General features: G+C 43.4%; 1 protein-coding gene across 1 annotated transcript in view; it reads left to right on the top strand.

Moving 5' to 3' along the window:
- Positions 1 to 435: 435 nt before the first annotated feature.
- LOC124616721 overlaps positions 436 to 20228 on the top strand; it is a 48960-nt gene continuing 29167 nt past the window's right edge. Inside the window, exons 1-2 of the mRNA XM_047145081.1 lie at positions 436 to 531; positions 11794 to 11940. Coding sequence (XP_047001037.1) covers positions 448 to 531; positions 11794 to 11940 — 231 coding nt within the window. The 5' untranslated portion in view covers positions 436 to 447. The remainder of the gene's footprint in view (positions 532 to 11793; positions 11941 to 20228) is intronic.

Below are 20228 nucleotides of genomic sequence, written 5' to 3'. Positions count from 1 at the left end.
GCATACAGCCTCGCGGTGGCAGTGATACTAATGTTTCGAACCGTCAGTGTATACGTCGTTTCAGAGAACGTCTCCACAGTTCATTCGGGTGGAAGCAGTATTACAGTATATTAAACGTTTCAGGAAATACCTTACGCGAACAGCGCAGCCGAATCGCTTTGTGACAATGTAGAGAGCAGTCAGAGAGACTAGGCAGCACGTGGGGGCGCACAGACAATTATATTTTTTCCCGTGCGAACAGAATAGCTGTGATACGCTACGACGAGTATTAATACCCCGTGCTATCCATTACACATTGTCCGCCGCAGCGTGAGATGCGGCAGCAGATAGCGGCCGCCAGCCGTCAGCCGGAAGCCGCGCCGCTATCTGGGCGGCCATCTGCCGCCCTCCAGCCGTTATAAGCGCGACGCAGCCCCCGACGCCACCCAGCCGCCCGCCGCAACCGCCATGGCCGCCCCCAGACACCTGCCGCTGCCTCTGCTGCTGCCGCTGCTCGCCGCCATCTGCACAGCGGCGCCCAACGCCCAGTCCGTGAGTCACCGCACCACGTGTCGTGGTCTCCCTCATGCCTGATGGCCTCACGCCCCCGGCTGTGCAACTGTTAGGGTTAGGGCTGTAAAATTAACTACTACAGCGAGGTGACACAAGTCGTGGGATAGCGATATGCACACATACAGACTGCGATATTAGTACACAAACTATGATTGGGCCGCAGGTGTCGTTTGTACTCGTGTGATTCACGTGAAAAGTTTTCCGTCGTGACATTGGTCGCACGACGGGAATTAAGAGGATTTGAGAGCGTAATAGTAGTTGGGGCTAGGAGCAGGGGAGATTCACTACGAAACAACGCAATGGCCGACGGCCTTCACTTAACGACCGAGGGAAGCGACGTTTCGTGGAGAAGTCAGTACTAACAGACAAGCAACACTGCGTGAAATAACCGCTGCAATCAATGTGCCACGTACGACGGACGTGCACGTTGGGGCAGTGCGGCAAAGTTTGGTTAAAATGGTTCAAATGGCTCTGAGCACTATGGTACTTAACTGCTGTGGTCATCAGTCCCCTAGAACTTAGAACTACTTAAACCTAACCAACCTAAGGACATCACATACATCCATGCCCGAGGCAGGATTCGAAGCTGCTACAGTAGCGGTCACGCGGTTCCAGACTGTAGCGCCTAGAACCGCACGGCCACTCCGGCCGGCCAAAATTTGGCGTTAATGGGCTACAGTAACGGACGCCCAAGACGAGTGCCTGCTAACAGCACATTATCTGCAGAGCCTCTTCTGGGCTCCTGAACATACCGGTTGGACCCTACACGGCTGGAAAACTGGCCTGAACTCCGAATTTCAGTTCAAATGGTTCAAATGGCTCTGAGCACTATGGGACTTAACATCTGATGTCAGCAGTCTCCTAGAACTTAGAACTACTTAAACCTAACTAACCTAAGGACATCACACACATCCATGTCCGACGCAGGATTCGAACCTGCGATCTTAGCGGTCGCGTGGTTCCAGACTGTAGCGCCTAGAACCGCTCGGCCACCACGGGCGGCTGAATTTCAGTTCGTAGGAGCTGATGGTACGGTTCGAGTGTGGCGCAGACCGCACGAGACCACGAACACAAGCTGTCACCAACGCACCGTGCAAGCTGGTGGTGGCTCTGTAATAGTGTGAGGTGTGTCTACATGGAATGGACTCTGTCCTCCGGTCCAACTGAACTCATCATTGACTGGAAATGGTTATGTTCGGCTACTTGGTGACCATTTGCACCAATCATCATATTCCCAAACAACGGTAGAACTTTTGTGAATGACAGTGTTCCGCGTAACTGTCCCACAATTTTTCGCGACTGGTTTGAAGAACATTTTGAACAGTTCGAGCTAATGATTTGGTCACTCATATCGCCTGACATGAATCCCATCGAACACTTACAGGGCATAATCGAGAGGTCACTTCCTGAACAAAATCCTGCACCGGCAACACTTTCACAATTATGAACAGCTATAGACGCAACATGGCTCACTGTTTCTGCACGGGCCCTAACGAATTGTTGAGTCCATGCCACGTCCACCAGATGCACTACGGCGAGCGAAAGGACGTCTATCACAATACTTGAAAGTATCCCACGATTTTTCACAACTCCGTGTAAAGTTTGCACCGTACAAGTTCGGTCGTTATTCCCGTGACACATAATCGTGAAGTACTCGTTACTTTTGTTACTGCACGTCGTAATGTACAGAGAGACTGAAACATGGTGTTACCGCTGAACAATGAGCGCGCTGCTGTTTGTCGACAAATGAATTGGGTGCCAGGTGACGTGGAGGGAACCGCAGATACACGGGTGCCGGTTGCCTATTTAGCGGTATCACACTTCGCGGTTAAAGATAATTTTCCATATCAGGCTTGAGTTCATAGTTGTTAAGCTAAAGAATGCTATCGGGCGGTAGCCTAACCCTGGTGCGATAAAAAATGCTGATTCTAGTCGCCGTCACATTGAATGTTTATCCAAAAAGCGGTGTTTTTGTACGACTGGTTAAAACCAAGTAAACTACTATTCAACACATACTGCGATCGAATCGTATTATTGGATTCCATTACGAGCTCGACAAAAACTGGAGTTTTACACAATAGGAAAAGGCTGGAGATCTCTGAGCATCAGTTTTACTACGAGACAATTTTTTTCGTGCCATACTCACACGTAATTTTACAAAGCCTGAGAGGGCCCTTCGCATTCACTTTTTCTTAGGAGGGCTTCCGGGACTACACAACACACCGCCCGGCACCACATTCCGGATCACTTTATGCTGCTGACTTCAAGGAGACAGGAATGGTAATGTAGATGTTGTAGCTCTGATACACGTAAACTATCATAATTAGGTCGACGTTTCGTTAGCTTTTTTTTCCAAAATTTCTCTCGGACCCTCCTCTTAGTGAATGTAGTTGTCGTCAGATATAACACTTTTATTTGTTTCCTGGCACTTCTTTGAGAAGAGCCTACAGTTTCCTTCTGTTCTGTTCCATGAGCATCGCACACACAATGAAGGAAAGCGCTAAACCACCATTATTGTGAAATCGTACAAATAGTACAACGAGTTCATAAAATAGGCTAATCTCTTTACTCACGGCAGATCTCAGTTTATTTTCGATAGCAAACTGAAGAGTTTGTAAAAACTGTACATAGGTCGAATAAGTGATGTTGGCGACTTACGCGCAGCGCGCCACGGACGCAGACTGGTGTAGCAGTACTGTGCTGTGCTATGGGAGACATTCTCCTGCGCTTCATGGGGTATGTGGCAGTACTCAAAGACACGCTGACAGCTGCGAGCCATTGCCATCCCTTCACGCTTAATGTCTTCCCCGACGACGATATCATCTTTCAGAAGTATAAATGTACGTGTTTCGGGGCCAGAAAGGTTCTACAGTGGTTTGAGGTGCATTATAGGGAACTCACATGGATGTGTCGGCAACCAAATTCACCTGACGTTAATTCTATGGAACGCATCTCGGTCGCTATCCAGCGTCATCACAGCATAAGCTAGTCAGCAGGCCATTATTTACGCTAAGTGCATGATCTGTGCGTAGACATCTAATGCCACGTACCTCCACAAACCTACCAACAAGCTGGCGGATCCCTCATACACAGAATCGGTGATGCACTTCGTTCTAAAGACGGACAAACAAGCTATGAAGCATGTGGTCATAATGTTTCGTCTCATCAGTGTATTTACGTAATTTTCCTTTTCAGGTGCGACTAAGTATTTTATTTTCACTCGTGTGAATGCATTTTACCTTTCAGTCAGTCTTCTTTCGAGCAGGACACACATATTGTTCACAACACTGATCTCCTCTCTTTTATGTAAATTTGTGCCGCTGGAGTAAGGACCTTTGTTTATCTGCAACGCAGTTGTATGTTCATCTGAAACGTTTGATGGAGTTTGAATTTTTGTCTCATCTCACCTTTTTGCACGTTGATAATGGATTCAACTTCTGTATTGTCTCATGAATCGGCCGGCCGAAGTGGTCGTGCGGTTAAAGGCGCTGCAGTCTGGAACCGCACGACCGCTACGGTCGCAGGTTCGAATCCTGCCTTGGGCATGGATGTTTGTGATATACTTAGGTTAGTTAGGTTTAACTAGTTCTAAGTTCTAGGGGACTAATGACCTCAGCAGTTGAGTCCCATAGTGCTCAGAGCCATTTGAACCATTTTTGTCTCATGAATCAGTCACAATGAATGGCGTAATACTGTCAGCTTTTTCTTTCGACTGAAACAGTCAAATATTGGAGAGAGATGTGCAACAAAATATTTCTTCTTCAGCCCGTGAAATGTATCAATACAGTGCTTGCAGCAAGTTTATTGGCACATGTAAATTTCGTTGAATCCTCATGGTATCAATTAACTAGTCGTCGTTTCACATCTTGTTATGATACCTAGCGTAACGGGAATAATTACAGATATTTCTATTGACTATGTCTTCGGTTTGCTTAGTACTTCCAAGTGCATGTGCCAAGAGCAAGCCACTAACGCTTACTTTCCCCTGAGCAGCAGTTCAGGTGCTCAAGGGTGGACACATGGACGCAAAACAGTTATTCTATACTGACTGGCATAATCCACTTAGCAGCGCAGTTTGGACCGTATAGGAAACATCAGGTCATACACTTTGTGATATATTGCGGGATGACTGTTCGATGCAGGGAAGAATCCAGCCAACACAGTATAAAAATATCTGCACTTACACTACGTTCATAGTTCATATTTCTCTGCTTTTCCGTTCTGTAAAAAGAATTAAAAAGTCCCTTTTTTCGACTAAAGTGTTTTCTTTCCCTATAACTGTTAATTTTACAGCTGTGAAATGTCGAATGATGCTTCATTACACCGTAGCAATCACAAAAATGATAGCACAACGTGGTAAATGAACTCCTGCTCATTTGACAACCTCTCAAACAAATATTTTCTCCCGGTAAATTCGGTGGCAAAATTGGCCGTTTCCTTCCTCGATAACTACCGACTGGCAACACTTTGACGAATTCTGATTGAGGAGTTGTCTTCTCCATGTCTTGTATGTGATGCATTCGCAGTCGGAATAGGTCTAAATGTTGCCAATCGGGAGTTATCGCGGAAAGAATCTCACCAATTTTGTCACCGACTTTAGCGGGGAGAAAAAAGTTTGTTTCAGAGGCAAACAAATGTGTAGAACCATTTTTCTCACATTCGTCTAGTATTCGTATGATTTATATACCGTAATAAACCAGCAGTAAAAATTGAATAGCTGAAGAACTAGCAGTTTTCAAGAAAGAAAACGTTTTACTCAGGAAAAGAGGATTTTAGAGATGTCTAGAAAACGGAAAAACATTTCATTTCCAAAAACATTAAAGCTAGAATCAAATTTTAACTTAATACATGTAACAATGCTGCCTAGCAACAATGTGTAAGACAGTAATTGATATGCTGCTACTTTAGCGATACATAAGGATTCAACGAAATTTTCACCTGTCCTCATATTTACTGCAAGCGCTGAAGTAAACCAAATTTGTTATTGCCAAAGGTACAGTAGTGGAAAATATTGACAGATGAAAGTAGAATACATAAAATCAACAACTTTACTTACTGCCTTCTGTGTTGAAATGTATCCATGAAAACCGATTATAAAGAACTCATTTCTCTGGTTTCTCTCTTCTATTTCTCCATCATGAGTGTCTTTAATGCTTCTCCGTATGTTTTTCAAAATGTCACTTAAAATACTATGAAATGTAGGTTTATTAAAAATAAAAGCATACTAGTTTCATTATAGTTTTTTCAGGTTCTTAGCAACAGGAGAATCTACAGTATTTTCCTTCCGAATCTCTACAGAATACATCAGCACAATTGTGGAAGATGTACTGTCCGCATTTGTTTACAGATTGTCCTCTATTTATTTCACAGTTCCTCGGACGGAAAAAGTTTTGGAATAACCGAAGGAATTTCCGACCAAATAAGTCTTCCAACTGCGATGGTGGTGAAATAAAACGACCTTGTGCATCTGATGCTTTGAATCACAGAGACATCGATGTTGAGAAATTCACACAGTATCTGTGGGTGAGTCATTGCAGTTTCCTTCGGGTAGAGATCACGCCACAACACCACACAGAACGCCACTGGGGCATGGCTTCCGTGGCAGCGTTGCTCGTCAACCACGAGTCGCACCCCAAACTCGAACTGCGAGTACGCGAGCAGGCAGCGCCCTGCAGCCGCGGCGGTCTTGTTGCCGCACACCATCGAGTATAAATGTACACTGAACATCATGACCCCTTACCTAACAGCCGGCATGTCCACGTTTGGCAAGACTAACAGTGGCGGCGCGTCGTTCCATGTACGCAGTGAGGCCTTGGTAGGTCACGGGCGCAAGTTGGCATCACACATGCACACGCAAATCACCTAATTCCCTAATTCTGGGGAGGGGCACAAGGGGCTCTGAGGCCACGTTCAATCACATCCCAGATGTGTGTGATCGGGTTCAGATCTGGCAGGCTGGGAGGCCAGTACCTCAATTGTAACTCGGCGCCGTGTTCCTCGAACCACTCCATTACACTCCAAGGCTTGTAATACAGAGAATTATCTTGATGAAAACCGCCACTGCCGTCTGGAAACATGATCGTCTGCAACCAGTGGACAATACACCATGGCCGTCATGTTGCCTTGCACAAGCTCCACTGGGTCACGCCCACACGGAAGTTGCAGAGGGGATAATGGAGCCCTACCAGCTTGTCTCCCTCCTGCATTACAGGTGTCAAGGAGCTGTTCCCCTGAAAGATGGAGGTTTCGCGCCCTACCGTCGGCTTGATGAGGAAAGTATCGGGAGTCATCGGACCATGCAACGCTCTGCCACTGTGCCACTGCCCAGTGGCAATGGTGACGTGCCCATTTCAGTCGTAGTTGCCGATGGTGTGATGTTAACATTGGCACATGTATGGGTTATCGGCTGCGGAGGCCCATCGTTAGGAGTATTCGGTGCACTGTGTGTTCGGACACACTTGTACTCTGCGCAGCATTAAACTCCGGTGTTAGTTCCGCCACAGTTCCCCGCCTGTCCTGTTTTACAAGTCTGCCCAGGTTACAACGTCCGACATGTGTATTGAGGGGTGACCGCTGAACCCCACGTTCGTCTAGACGTGGTTTCGCCACATGTTGAAGAGACTCACCACACAACTCCTCAACACACGACAAGTCTTGCAGTTTCCGAAATACTCGTTCCGAGCTTCCGGACCATTACAATCTGCCCTCGATCAAACTCAAATAGATCGCCCGCCATCCCCGTTCTGAGCACGGACACCACAGTCACTGCTACAACATGCATATGTCTGACTAGCAGACATTCCTCGCCAGGTGAGGCTGCGGTCGGCTGGACGGGTTTGTATCTTAGTGGGCGGATGGTCTTATTGTTCTGGCTCATCATTGTATGTGGAGTGAGTATTTGAAAGCGCAGAACGAGAATTCCGTCTGCAACAGGTCCTGCAGCTCAAGGACGGCGCGTCTTAGCCCATATACTGCTTACCGTATTTTGAGTATTATTACTTCGCTGCTACAGATAGATCACTTTCAGAACTACTATAAAACTTTGTATACGTGCTTTAGAGATATCCTAGCAATTATACTTATACGGATATGTCCGAAAGAGCAGATACCATATCCATATAAGAATATAGTTCCTGGAAACACTAGCCATAACCTTCTTCTTCTGTGCGGATGCACGCATATTCCCCGAACTCTTACGGGACTTGGAAAGAATGTCTTCCACGAGTAATGAGTGTGTTGGGGTGGGACACTACGATTGTAGTGTGTGGACATACATGGTGAGAATGTGGGTCTCGCTGGAGGCGTGCGCGAGATATTCCCTGCAGTCGCGCTATCCCCTGTGACCTCGGTGGCTCAGATGGAGCCGGCACGGTAACTCAGCGTGTTCGGTCAGAGGGTTAGTAGCCCTCTGTAAGAAAAAAAAAACTGAATTAATGGATCAACGACGAACCGAAACGGGTGTCTTGAGACGTCCGCCCCGAGAAGATACAACGATCAAAAACGAACAGAATGAGGTTAAAAAAAAAAAAAAAGGCCCGCCGTCTTGAACACGCTCTCTTGAAATTTTGTGCTGAATGCTGGCCAAGTGGAAATCAGTTTCATTCTGGGATACGGCAAGCGGAACTTGGAAAATTTAACCAGTGTATATCTCATGTTACCACGCTGTATCAAACCAGTCACCCCCTGCGCATCTGGAACTGGATAATCTCCATTGTATTTACTTTTGGAAGCAGCGTAGAACATGGGATGTCTCCCTCAAAGATTTTGGAAGCATCCTGAGAAAGTTACCTAACAGGTCCACTGAACTGGCCCCACTCTTACAACTGAAAAACACGAACCTTCCCAACAGAACCGGTGAACTGGTTAGGTATCCATCCACTAAATAAAGGAGGCACTAGGACGTTGTCGAGCTTGTTATCGCAAACATCTGTAAGGAAGCTGAGAAAAGAAAATGCCGGTAAAAGAGGACCATTGTGGAGAAGAAAGGATCCGGCAGTCGGTCAGCAGGTGTTGGCGAAGGCTCGCAGGTTGTCAAAGAACCAAATGCGGCAGAACGAGAAACCCTACGATCAAAGCGATCAAAAGGAGCATAGCACAGCACATATCGCACATAAAGTTGTACATAAAGAGGCGACAGGCGTAGGTGGCGAGACATTTGATTTTGTGGACTTGTAAATTTATTTTCGGAATCATCATTGGTATTTCATTTAGTGTTGATTTGTGCGATACTGTTTCTTAGGGTTGTTCTTGTCGCTGCTATTTTTTTTACTTGTATCATGCGGATGTTGCTGTTGATTAGAATGCCTTCACAATCCACTGATGTGTCATCGTCATTACTATGAGGATAAGTGTAGCGGGTTGATTAGAGAGCTTTTTCCGAACGACAGTGGAAAACGAAAGCCTTTTGTGTAGCGTGATGCCTTGCAGCGTGTTTCAGAATATTAAGGATCTGAAAATGTCAGCAGACGATGATTTTAGGAGTTTTGTTTATTGCCAGCTGGTGGTACAGGTGCTGTTGCTGAGGTTTCTTATTTGAGTTGCTGGATAAAGTGTCCTGTCGGTCGTACTACTATAAGTCCAAGAGAAATGTAACGTGAAGGTGAGATGATGCTGCGAATGATTGGACGTGGAAGTTCATAAAGAGAGAACACTCGAAGTTAAATTCTGTAATTGTTTATGAAATAATGATACTTTTTGCAAAAAATCCACGAGTCATAGAATGAACGCTAGCTGTTCCACCAGAAACAGAAAATGTACGTAATATGGATGAGTTTTTCGACGCAGATGGCCATAGGATGTGCTCACACTGAAGTGGCCAAACTCGTATAAGTGGAAGTAAAACGACCCATCATAACTATTATAACGTAATTAACACTGTAGAGGAATAGATGAGGGTAAAGTATGAAAACAGATACGCGTTTTGTCAGTGTCGGAACTAGAGTAAACAATGTATATAAAGTGTCTCGCCAGGTTCATGTCTTGTATATGTTTTATGTATTAATATCCATGTTGTGTGTTGTGCAGGCCTCTGGTAAGTGCTCTGTTAATTTTCTGTACAAAGGTCCGAGGCTGTTATGTGGCCTTACTCAATTTCGGTCTTCAAACTGTAGACTTCAGTTAACCTGTGTTAAATTTTCAACTGTGTAGGTTGTAAAACGTTTCGTGTGGACAGGTGTGTAAAATCTCGTAATTTTAACTAGTTTTGTTTGTAATCTCCCTCTCTGGTGTAGTGGCCTTCAGTCGACCACATGATCTTTGCTCTACGTTCTATGAGTGTAGAAGGCTTACAAAATTCTTGCGTGTGTTATGTTAAGCATGATGACATGTTATTTCCGTATCAATTTTCGTAATTTTATATAGTATTCTTCATTATCTCCATCATTGCTATTGTGGCGTTCAGGCAACCTCGTGGTCCTTAGTCTGTCCGTTGCCACTATAGAACAATTAGAAAATGATTGGATGTGTTGTAATAAGCTTGATCACATACAATTTGCGTGTGAAACTCAATTGATTCCGTATGTTATAATGATATGCAACTGCCAAGTGGAGTCTCATATTTTTGAACCATTTCCTTGTGACTGATGATGTAACTGTGGCCCATGATTGAACCAATGGTAGTCAGTTCATAACTAGATGGTTGTAGCTTTAGTGGAGAATTGCTGAGAATTTGTTTCAGCCGTACGTCAGCTGTTCAGATCTTTCAGTTTGAACCACTTTATCCATGTTTTCTTTTTCTACGCTAGGTATCGACATTAAGTTTGCAGATGCTGCATGCTGAGTACATACGATTTCAGAACCCGTCATCAGCTGTCGTGTCCCGGTATCTGGTGTATGTGAAAGCTGAGTGGTAATCTACCACTGGATGTTTGAGAAAATCAGTGTTTTCTGGTTTTTGAATCCACGGATACTTATCACTTCATGACCACTGACCAGTATCGTGCAAGGTTAAATGAATGAAAGTCTGTCTGTTTGAATTCAGCTTAAGACATCATTTTTATCATAAACGTTACAGCATTTGAAGTTTGATTTTTCTGTGGTACAGCCGACCATTGTGACAGAGCGGTTCTAAACGCTTCAGTCCGGAACCGCGCTGCTGCTACAGTCGCAGTTTCGAATCCTGCCTCGGGCATGGACGTGTGTAATATTTTAGGTTCAGTTAGTTCTAAGTCTCGGGGACTGATGACCTCAGATATTAAGTCGCATAGTGCTTAGAGCCATTTGAACCATCTTAGGTACAATTAAACAGTTCATGTAAATGAAGCCACTTTACATGCTACTTGGCCCAAATCACTTCTTTTCTCATCATGTCCTCCCTGTAAGCAACTTAAAAGCAGTATTTGTGATGATATTATGTGTAGTACAAATGACAGGACACTATTAGCTGTATTAAGAGAATGATAGAAAGTCTCCCACGTTTATGACACCACTTTCACCAATCCTTAAATTCCTCTAATTATTCATGTAGATAAACATCCACATTATCTGTTGAGTCATTAAATAATTCATTAATGTTCATTACACCATTATTTTTTTATGTAGCGAGACACTATGGGAGTTAACTTCTGAGGTCATCAGTCCCCTAGAACTTAGAACTACTTAAACCTAACCAAGCTAAGGACGTCACACACATCCATGCCCGAGGCAGGATTCGAACCTGCGACGTAGCGGTCGCGCGATGGGAGACTGAAGCGCCTAGAACCGCTCGGCCACACTGGTCGGCGAGACATTTGGTTTTTGAGCTAAAAGCTCAGCAGCGTATGTATCGAAAGTGGATCTGGCGTATATAAATGCAAAGAGGGCGATCGTAAGAGTATTTTGCTCGGAAATGTAACGAAATAAAAGTGAGTGTTCATATTCCTCATTTAGGCATTTAGGCGTGTACACTGGTGTCAAGGAAGGTACAGCGACCTTTCACTGCCAACCGATCCATTCTTCTACAGAAGTTCTGTCACAAATTACTTTTCATCCAGGTCATTTCCAAACTTTTCCCTCAGTTACTCGATCAACTATTTCAATCTGCAACATTGTGGTGTAGTAGGATATTTCTAAAACTTCACTTCTCATTTTGTCTGAAACGTTTTGTATCTCGAGTCCTTAATTTTTACACGTAAAGAAATGCGCCACAGCACCTCCTAGAGCGCATACTGTCCGCTTCTGCTGACGGTAGGGCGAAGCGCATTGCTGTGAAACCCGCGGGCTGTACGGCAGCGGCTGGTTAGCAGTGCGGCCACCTGTTGGCAGGGCGCGTACGTGGTGCAGCTGCGGTACGTCGACTCCTGCGGGGACGCCGGCTCGCTGGTCGACTTCGACCTCGGCGTGGAGGAGAGCGACGGCCGGTCCATCCTCGCGGGAACCTTCACCGTGAGCGAGCGCCTCGAGGACATCACCGTACGTATCTCGGCCAGCGGCCTGCGCCACGCCTCCCGCTAATTTTCCTGTTACAATTTACCGACACTATATAATGTTTCTGAACATGCAAATACCAGCGATAAACTCCCTATAAGAAACCTTATTACACGGATAAGACTCACGCCAATACGCAAACATCGTGGACTGAGATGATCTGGACTCTGGAGGAGACAAGTGATCTGAGCACCCAAATAGACCGTAGAGTCTACGGACCTGATCACATTTTAAGATTTTCTGGTCACATTAAAAACTTTGACGTAGTGGTTTCCTTTTGCATCAGTTTTCTTATGCCTGGTTCGACTACTTTCTCTCCTGTGCGCTCCTCTTCATTTGACAGTATTACGGGAAAGTTGGGTAAAGTGGCCACTCCAAGGAAGATGTCGTGTTTCCCTGATGTCATGCCATACAGAAGCAAATGAAATCCGATGGGTGTCCAATATGTAAGTTCCCTTATTTTACAAAAAACCAGTGCACACTATTTATCATTTTCAAATAATTTTATTCATTTTGTACAATGCTTGTGTTACTTTTCTAAACAGTCGCTATCTTTTTGCAAGCATTTTTGGCAACGTGACACAACCTTTTCCAAATCATTGTTTTACCATGTTGGGTCCTGTGCTTATAACCAGCTGTTGATGTGACTTTATCATCAGTGTTGAAGTGCTTGCCTCCAAGATGACCCTTGACTTGGGGGAACATGTGAAAAACTTGGGGAAAGATATGGTGAGTATAGGGGATTCGTTGATACTTCCCAGGATGAACCTTCAGAGCTCCGCCTCGGTCGTTCCACCTGTATAATGTCGAGCTTTCTCATGAAGAAAGAGAACTCTGCGTCACGAAAATTCAGGGCGTTTTCTTTTGATGGCAGCTTAGAGATTTCTACAGACATTACAGTGCCTCGCTACATTCACTTTGGTGTTTCGAGGCAAGTAGTGAAGGATCAAAACCCGCTGACAGTCCCAAAAGATGGTTGCTATAACTTTCTCTACCGACTGTATGACCCTTGCCTTTTCTGGGGCACTCTCGACAGGTTTCTTCCACACCGTGTCCCGAGGTTTCGTCCCAGCAGTAGAATGATGCAGCCAGATCTCATCCCCTTTGAACAGCAGATCTCCCTTTCTCTGATGGATTTCAGAAACATTCTGGCCGAATCCACCCGTTTCCGTTTGTGGACATCACTCAGCAAACGTATCATCCATCTTTCACAGACTTTATGGTACTGAAGATGGCCTGCACTGTGGCACGCCTACCCATAGTAAACCAGCGTGAATGTTGTCAACATTTACCAGTCTAACTCGTCAGCCCTCACATGTCACGAGCACACTTTACTTTGTAGAGAAATAAAATAGGGAAACCTACTTACTCGACAATCTTCGTATAACTCTGTAAATAGTACACATTCCGTAACCATAAAGCAATTGTATTATTATTCAACTCCTTCTTTTGTACTAGAAAGGCGGGCTTAACTGAAAGTAGATCAAAACTGAAGAAATTTCAAAGCGGTAGGAAATTAAGGAGATGGAACATGGATAAGTCAAAAGAACCAGACGCTGATGACAGTGTCAGAGGGAGCATTGGGTACCATTTCACTAGCACAGGGGAAAGGAATACCGCAGAAGACGAATGGTAGCCTTTGAGAGACGAAATAATGAAGGCAGCAGAGGATCAAGTAGGTAAAGAGATAACGCCTAGTGGAAATCGTTGGTATGACAGAAGATGTTGAATTTAATTGATGAAAGGAGAAAAAATAAAAATGCAGCAAATGAATCAGGAGAAAGGGAACACAAACACATAAAAAATGAGATTGACAGGATGTGCAGAATGGCTAAGAAGAAATAGCTAGAGGGCTAATGTATCGACTTAGAAGCGTATTGCACGTGAGGAAGGATCATTACCGCCTACAGGAAAATTAAGGAGGCCTTTGAAGAAGAAAGAAGTAACTATACGAATATCAAGAGCTCTTATGGAAAATCAGTACAAAGCAAAGAAGGGAAAGCTGAAAGGTAGAAGGGATATACAGAAGATCTATAAAAAGGAGATGAACTTGAAAGCAGTATTATAGAAATGGGGGAGCACATACAATGTAAATACTTTAGAATTAAAGTAGACGACTCAACGAAAAGCAGCAGCGTTCAGCTGTCGACAGGTGCACAAAAGAACGACTTAGAGTAAAATACGCATACACATACATACGTGAGAATGCCTCTGTGTGTGAGTCTGTATGTCTGTGTAATATGCTCGAGCTCAGTCAAAGGATAACAGCGAAAGTTAACAAGTCGTCTTTCTTTTGTGTGTGTTTATCAAAAACTCAACGTTTCTGCTTTTCGGTGAGTGGTCTCTTTTTATCCTAAAGTATTTACATTCTGTAACAACGCGGAGAAGACATAAATGAATATGAGATGGGAGATTTGACAAAACGAGAAGAATTTAACAGAGCACAGAAAGACCTATCCCAAACAACGTCCCAGACGACATTCCGTCGAAGCTACAGATTGCGCCGAAAGTACCAGCCGTGAAAAAACTATTCCATCTGGTCTGCAAGATGTATGGGACAGGCGAACTATTTGTTTAACAAATCATGTCAGCAAAATACCTACACGAATTCCTTACAGAAGAATGGAGAAACAGCTAGAAGCAGACCTCGGGGAAGATCAGTCTGGATTCCGGAGAAATGAAGGAACACGCGCAACAATACTGACCATACTAATTGTCTTCGAAGATAGATAAAGGAAAGGCAAACATTTTTATACTTAGAGAAAGTTTTGACAACGTTGACCGGAATACACTGAAATCCTGAAGGTAGCTGGGGCAAAATACAGGAAGTGAAGGCTATTTACAACTTGTAGAGAAAACAGGCGGCGGTTATAAGAGTCGAGGGGCATGCAAGGAAAGCAATAGTTGGGAAGGGATTGAGACAGTGTTGTAGCCTATCCCCAGTGTTATTCAATCTGTACATTAAGCAAGCAGTAAAGAAGACCAAAGAAAAATTTGGAGTAGGAAATACGAAGGAGGGAGAAGCTATAAAATACTTGGTCGTTTGCCAATGAGATAGTCATTCCATCAGAGACAGCAAAGGCGTTGGAAGATCAGATGAACGGAATGGACAGCGTCTAGAAAGGAGCATATAAGACACACATTAAAAATGCAAACCGAGGATATGGATAGTAGTCAAGTTAAATCAAATGATGCTGAGGGAATTGATTAGGAAACGAGACACTAGAAATACTAGATGAGTTTTGCCATTTGGGCAGCAAAATAACTGATGATGGCTTAAATATGGGGGATATAGAATGCAGACTGGTAATGAAAAGATAAATTAGTTAACATGAAATATAGGAGATCTTTTCTGGAGATATTTGTTTGGAGCTTAACCATGTATGGAAGTGAAACGTGGCCTACATAACACGTTAGACAAGTAGACAATAGGGGCTTTAGGAATGTGATGCTACAGGAAATAGCTGAAGATTAGATGGGTAGATGACATTACTAATGAAGAGGTACTGAACAGAAGGGGGAGCCAAAAAATTAGTGGTACAATTTGACTAAAAGAAGGGTTCAGTTGACACGACATATTCTGAGACAACATGGGATCACATATTTAGTAGCGGAGGGAGCTGTGGGAAGTGAAAAGAGGGGGGGGGGGGGGGATGAAAATCGTAGGTGAACACCGTGAGCAGATTGTGAAGGATGTAGGGCGCAGTAGTTACTCAGAGATGAGGCTTGCACAAGACTGAGTATCATGTAGATCTGCATCAAACCAGTCATGGAACTAAAAATCATAATAACAGAAAACCTGCAAAACAACCAAATAGCCCAGTAGGCAAGCTGAAGTTGCCAGAGACAGAAAAAAGGAAAAGACTCAAATGAAGTACGCTTTGGCTTACGTTTGCACGTCTCTTCCAAAACTGTGTTTTCCACTCACTGCCTGCTATCTTTTCTCTTTGTTGATTGGATGTGGTGGATTATCCCACTCAGCAAGCTGAAATGCTATTGGTGTATTTCAGCTGCTAATATCTTCATACATTTGAAGAACATGGCTAAAGAGTATTCGTCTTTCTGTTACTTGAATACAAGTCTGAAGAAGCAAAGATTCTTCTTGTCTTCAATTATGTCAATGCCTTTTATTTTTAAGAACTCTTCTTTTAATCGTGTATCTTGATACACTAAGAGATCAGCTGTTGTAGCAAATTGCATTTCTCGTTTTCCTTACAGCATCCATCGACTCTTGCATAGCTTTGGAATCCCATGATTTCTGTACTGAGTTTCTTAAGTGATATGATGACATGTGATATGATGACATCTTAACATATATGTGTGGTAAGAGAACATTTGTTTTCACCAAGATGTTAATGCTTTAGTATAATTATTTTACGAAATACTTTCGTATTATTGTCAAGTCAGTTATCTCGAAACAAGATAAATACTTTACAACAGGTTGGCCACTACGACCGACTGGACACAATTGCACTAAGGGTTGTGTGAATACGAAATTACGTTCCCTACGCAATTTCATCCGTGGTCTATGGGACGCCGGCAAGGTGGCTCAGCGCGTAAAAAAAAAAAAAAAAAAAAAAAAAAAAAAAAAAAAAAACTGAGTGAATGGATGAACGATGTATTGAACAAGCGTCATGGGACGACCACTAACGAACAAAATGAGATTGGAATAAAAAGATATGGATGGCGTCTTTGATTAATAACCCAGACGTTGTCGTGTTCGGGTTCGAAACTCGCCACCAATTATATTTTGATTAATAATCAGAATTGGCAGCCGAAGACTTCCAGCATAAGAAGTCACCCTCATTCTAGAAGTCACCCTCATTCTAGAAGTCACCCTCATTCTGCCAACGGCCTTGTCGAAGAGGGCGGAAGAGTGGACAGAAGTTCAGGGCACTCCTTTGTCCTAGGGATGAGAATTTGCCCCTGAAAGCAGAAGAACAAGCAGCTGTCAACGGCATGAGGATGCAGAAGACAATGGAAACAACCGCAATAAAGACAAATCTCGTACATCTACAGGACATGGAGCCTGTCACTGAAAAACTGCCATAATGATCTCTCCATTGGCAAAAGGTTCCGGGGCAGTCCCCCATTCGGATATCCAGGAAGGGACTGCCAAATACTGAGGTGGCCATGAGAAAAATATTGAATAACCGACGGAAGGACAACGTTCTACGAGTCGAGGCGTGGAATGTCGGAAGTTTGAATGTGATAGGCACGCTATAAAATCTGAAAAGGGAAATGCAAAGGCTCAATCTAGATATAGTAGGGGTCAGTGAAGTAAAATGGAAAGAAGACAAGGATTTCTGGACAGATGAGTATACGGTAGTATAAACAGCAGCAGGAAATGCTATAACAGGAGTAGAATTCGTTATGAATAGGATGGTATGGCGGAGAGTTTGTTACTGTGAACAGATTAGTGATAGAGTTGCTTTATCAGAATCGACAACAAATCAACACCAACAGCGATAGTTCAGATATACATGCCGACGTCGCAAGCTGAAGATGAAGAGATACAGAAAATATATGAGGATATTGAAGGGGTAATACAGCACTTGAAGGGAGATGAAAAACTAATAGTCATGAAGGACTGGAATGCAGTTGTAGGGGAAGGAGCAGAAGAAAAGGTTACAGAAGAATATGGGCTTGGGGCAAGGATTAAGAGAGGAGAAAGACTAATTGAGTTCTGTACTAAATTTCAGTTAATAATAGCTATTACTCTGTTCAAGAATCACAAGAAGAGGAGGTATACTTGGAAAAGGCCAGATGGAACGGGAAAATTTCTGTTAGATTACTTCATAGTCAGGCAGAGATTCCGAAATCACATACTGGATTGCAAGGCGTACCCAGTAGCAGATATAGACACAGATCACAATGTAGTAGCGAAGAAGAGTAGGCTGAAGGTTAAGAGGTTAGGCAGGAAGAATCAATACGCGAAGAAGTGGGATGCGGAAGTAGTAAGGAATACATGTTGCCGAGGAATGAAATAAGTACGAAGTGTAGGAAAACTAGGACGAAATGGCTGCATGAAAAATGTGAAGAAATTGAGAAAGATATGATGGTCGCAGGGACTGACTCAGCATATAGGAAACGCAAAACAACCTTCGGTGAAATTGAAAACATAGGTGGTAGCATTAAGAGCTCAATGGGAATTCCACTGTTAAATGCAGCGGAGAGATGCGAATAGGTGGAAAGAGTACATTGAAGGCCTCTATGATAGGAAGATTTGTCTGATGTGATAGAAGAAGAAACAGGAGTCGATTTAGAAGAGATACGGGATCCTGTATTAGAATCAGAATTTAAGAGAGCTTTGAAGGACTTACGATGAAATAAGACAGAATGGATAGATAACACTCCATCAGAATTCCTAAAATCCTTAAGGGAAGTGGCAACAAAACGACTACTCACGTTGGCGTGCGGAATGTATGAGTCCGGCAATATACCATGTGAATCTCGGAAAAATATCATCCATAGAATTCCGAAGACAGCAACAGATCACAAGAGCAAGAACTATCGTACAGTCAGCTTAACAGCTCATGCATCCAAGTTGCGCAGAAGAATAACGTAAAGAAGAATTGAAACAGAAAATTGAGAGTGTGTTAGATGACGATCGGTTATGCTTTAGGAAAGGTAAAGGCACCAGAGAAGCACTTCTGAGTTGCGGTTAATAATGGAAGCAAGACTAAAGAAAAATCAGAACACTTTCATACGATTTGTTGACCTCTAAAAGCGTTCGACAATGTAACATGGTGCAAGATGTTCGAAATTCTGAGAAAAATAAGGCTAAGCTGTAGGGAGAGACGGGTAATGTACAATATGTACAAGTGCCAAGAGGAAATAATAAGAGTGGACGATCAAGAACGAAATGTTCGGATTAAAAAGGGTGTAAGACAGGGATGTAGTCTTTCGCCTCTACTGTTCAATCTGTACATCGTAGAAGCAATGATGGAAATAAAAGTTCAGTTGTGGCTAGCGCAGCGACGTAGGGTGTTTGCGACTGAGGGCAGTTATGTCATTTGTCATATGTCATTATAGCTATTAGGATTAGTATGTTTTTCGGTTGGTTAGTACCTGCAAGTAAATGTGGCAAGAGAAAGCCATTAATGCCTATTTTTCCCTGGGGAAGAGTTCAGGTGTTGCAGCGTGGATGTGTGGACGCAAAACGCTGAGTCGATACTGACACGAGTAGGCCACTTAGTGGCGCAGTTACGACAGATCAGGAAACATCAGGTAGTGAATTACGCGACGTCAAGATTGTTAGACAAAAGAAGGAGCAACTAACTCGCTGAAGTGGGTGTATATAAAAGTGCCAATGATCACAGTATCTGGACTTATACTTCTAACATCCTGTACTGTGTGGGAAGACAAATGCCCTCTTCGGCTCTGCTAGACTGTTTCATATATCATAATAGCTACGTGGTTAATGAGCAGTTTTACTTTCAAGGAAGCAAAAGTTCTTCATTTCGTGTAAAAAGTAGACCTCGAATTGCCTTTTTGTAGACTTCATTACATACTAAAAAAATTAATTTCTTTGCACCTACACGTACTCTTGTGCCGTTGCCCTTTCTAAGGTCTGATGATTGTTATAACGTCTAAATAAGCGGAAATGTGACAAAGAAGGCGAATTCTAAAATTTACGTAAAAGACAAATGACTAGGATAACACAACCTCACACAATATCAGACTGACATGTCTACAACAGCCCGTTAGAAGAATTACAAACCTCATATGATATCTGCCTTTCAGAAAGCAGTATGGTCTGACGTTCCCTGAGTTGTAAAAAAATTCTGTAGTTCTTGTAGCATGATGATACAGGAGTCCTGGATATCATCACTGTTTGGTTTTCGGAGTCTAAATATCAGATGTGTTTGCAAGCAAGATTATGGAAGTTCAGGTTCGCCTATTGTGTAAACAAACTCGCCTCAGCACATTTGTGTCATCATCAGTGGGTGTTGTTATTCAGGTCTGTATTATATAAACCACGTTGTAAGTAGTACTAATTGCAGCGAAAATTAGGCGAGAAAATATTTTTTTGCCTGTTACAATTAGTGCCTTATTCTGTAAAATGTTAGGTTATGTAGGACATCCTTGACAATATTGTATAGTTTGACGTCTGCAACGAAAAGATATTTTAGTGAGGTTGGTTGACCACTTAGCAAATCTCTTTATTTTTAAACACAATTTTGCTAGGTGAAAGTATTTAGCAGTTATTTACTGTCTATCTCTTGGTTTCCGTCGTCATCTGCATGGCCATCCGCTCCAGAAATACGCAC

Source organism: Schistocerca americana, chromosome 5 (assembly GCF_021461395.2).
Source record: "Schistocerca americana isolate TAMUIC-IGC-003095 chromosome 5, iqSchAmer2.1, whole genome shotgun sequence".
In the NCBI taxonomy this organism is placed as follows: domain Eukaryota; kingdom Metazoa; phylum Arthropoda; class Insecta; order Orthoptera; family Acrididae; genus Schistocerca; species Schistocerca americana.
Note: the sequence above shows the minus strand (reverse complement) of the source record. Positions and strands in the feature narration are given on the sequence as shown.